The sequence below is a fragment of the Zophobas morio genome, unplaced genomic scaffold (assembly GCF_036711695.1).
Source record: "Zophobas morio isolate AGI-343-1 ecotype UQ-CSIRO unplaced genomic scaffold, CSIRO_AGI_Zmor_V1 ptg000030l, whole genome shotgun sequence".
In the NCBI taxonomy this organism is placed as follows: domain Eukaryota; kingdom Metazoa; phylum Arthropoda; class Insecta; order Coleoptera; family Tenebrionidae; genus Zophobas; species Zophobas morio.
The window spans coordinates 6,219,429-6,221,136 of NW_026972135.1; the positions used below are offsets into that span (position 1 = coordinate 6,219,429).

General features: G+C 34.8%; 1 protein-coding gene across 1 annotated transcript; it reads left to right on the top strand.

Moving 5' to 3' along the window:
• Nucleotides 1–428: 428 nt before the first annotated feature.
• On the top strand, nucleotides 429–1,484 carry LOC135138966 (uncharacterized). Its single transcript, XM_064069017.1, has 3 exons — nucleotides 429–608; nucleotides 663–903; nucleotides 960–1,484. Exons 1-3 carry the CDS (start codon nucleotides 542–544, stop codon nucleotides 1,399–1,401), a joined length of 750 nt encoding a protein of 249 aa, XP_063925087.1. The 5' UTR covers nucleotides 429–541; the 3' UTR covers nucleotides 1,402–1,484.
• The last annotated feature ends 224 nt before the right edge of the window (nucleotides 1,485–1,708 follow it).

The window sequence follows — 1,708 nt, forward strand, 5'->3', positions numbered from 1 at the left end:
AAGCGCGTTCCGCTGCCACGAATTTAGCCACTTTTACGCAATTTACATCGGAAGTAATAGATAGAAATAGTCAGGTAGATGCCATCCATACAGATCTACAAAAAGCGTTCGATCAAATTGACCATAACATCTTACTTCATGAATTAGATCGTATTGGCTTCTCAACCCCGTTATTGGCCTTAATGAAGTCTTATCTCTTTAAACGAAGACAACAAGTTGTAGATGGCGGGCATTTTTCTGAAGTGTACATCTCAACATCGGGAGTCCCGCAAGGCTCAAATCTCGGCCCCCTGCTATTCCTAATATTCATTAACGATGTGACGGATGCACTAGTATCTTGTAATAAATCTTTTGAAGTTAGGTAAAGACAGCAATCACTATAGCCATTTCATAACTGACTATCATGTAACAAAGATAGACAATATTCTCAAGAAAATAGACAATATTTTTTTAAGAGTCACTGACCATCGAAAAATAACACTAAGAATATAAAAACGGGAAGCGTCAGTACGAACGCAGTTCCAAAGTATCCTTGTTAAACATGAAAACCTTTATTGCGTCTGTCTGTCTTTTGACAGTTTTTAGTTTTTGCTATGGTACACAACTGCGTAAGTATAAACATTTTGTAATTATTTTTTTACTTACATTTTTAATTTTTTAAGCATCCGTTTTCAAAAAATGCAACGTAAAGCAGCCGAATTTTGAAAAATGTTTGGGCGACGCTATCCAAGGTGCTATTAAGCTATTGAAAGACCCAATTACTGAACTGGGTTTACCCTGCATGGATCCGTATAAAGAGGAAAATATAACGCTGGAAATAGGAAATGCTACTGAGGGTTTGCGACAGGCATGGAAGAATTTAACAATTGCGGGCTTGAGCAAACCCATAGCTACGAATGCCAGGTAAAAAAATTCATCATTATAATTATAATACGTTTCATAAAATGTAAATATTGTAGGTGGACTTCTGGGTCTATTACCACCTTAGACCTCGAAGTAAGCTACGACCAAAAACTACTTTTCACCACTGACTATCAAGCCCACGGCGCAGTTCTTCTTCTCCCGGTTGACGTGTCTTCTTCATATACTTGCGAATTCGTAAAAGGTGGAAAGATTAAATCAACCTACAAGATCAAACCACCTAAAAGAAGAAACGGATATTTCCAACTAATTAGTACCAAGGTCTTATTTGTGCCCAAGAAAACGAAAGTTACTTTTGACCGTTTCTTTGAAAATCAGTGTTTAACTGATGCATTCAATGCGGAGATGAACGAGAATTGGGAAGGAATCTGGAAGTACATTGATGGGTTTTTAGGTGTTTATGACGCATATTTTGATGCTTTGTTCAGAAGCGTTTTGGATAAAGTTCCGGCTGATCAAATTTTTGATGGCTTGGAGTAGAACTGTGTGTTGTTGCGAATTACAGTGTTCTTAGTATGTATACAGAGTGTTTTTAAAATACATTTACAAAAAAACTGCTAACGTGTCTTGATGAATATACCCTAAAAATAAAATAAAGTTCTAATAAATGTCCAATGAAATAGCTACTTAATACAGTAATAAAATACACCGACATACGTAGTTAGTTTTAATTTGTAAATGTGTAGTTCAAAAATAATAATGTAAGTCCAAATATATATATATATATTATCTAAGTTTAAGTGTTGTAAGAAATCATATAAATAAAATATTAATGTGTAAAAAAAGT

What these genes read in the sequence shown, in the direction of transcription:
- LOC135138966 (XM_064069017.1), top strand. Translation starts at nt 542, where the DNA reads ATGAAAACCTTTATTGCGTCTGTCTGTCTTTTGACAGTTTTTAGTTTT. An exon ending in TTGCTATGGTACACAACTGC is followed by an intron (nt 609 to 662) that starts GTAAGTATAAAC and finishes TAATTTTTTAAG; the next exon opens with CATCCGTTTTCAAAAAATGC. An exon ending in CCCATAGCTACGAATGCCAG is followed by an intron (nt 904 to 959) that starts GTAAAAAAATTC and finishes TAAATATTGTAG; the next exon opens with GTGGACTTCTGGGTCTATTA.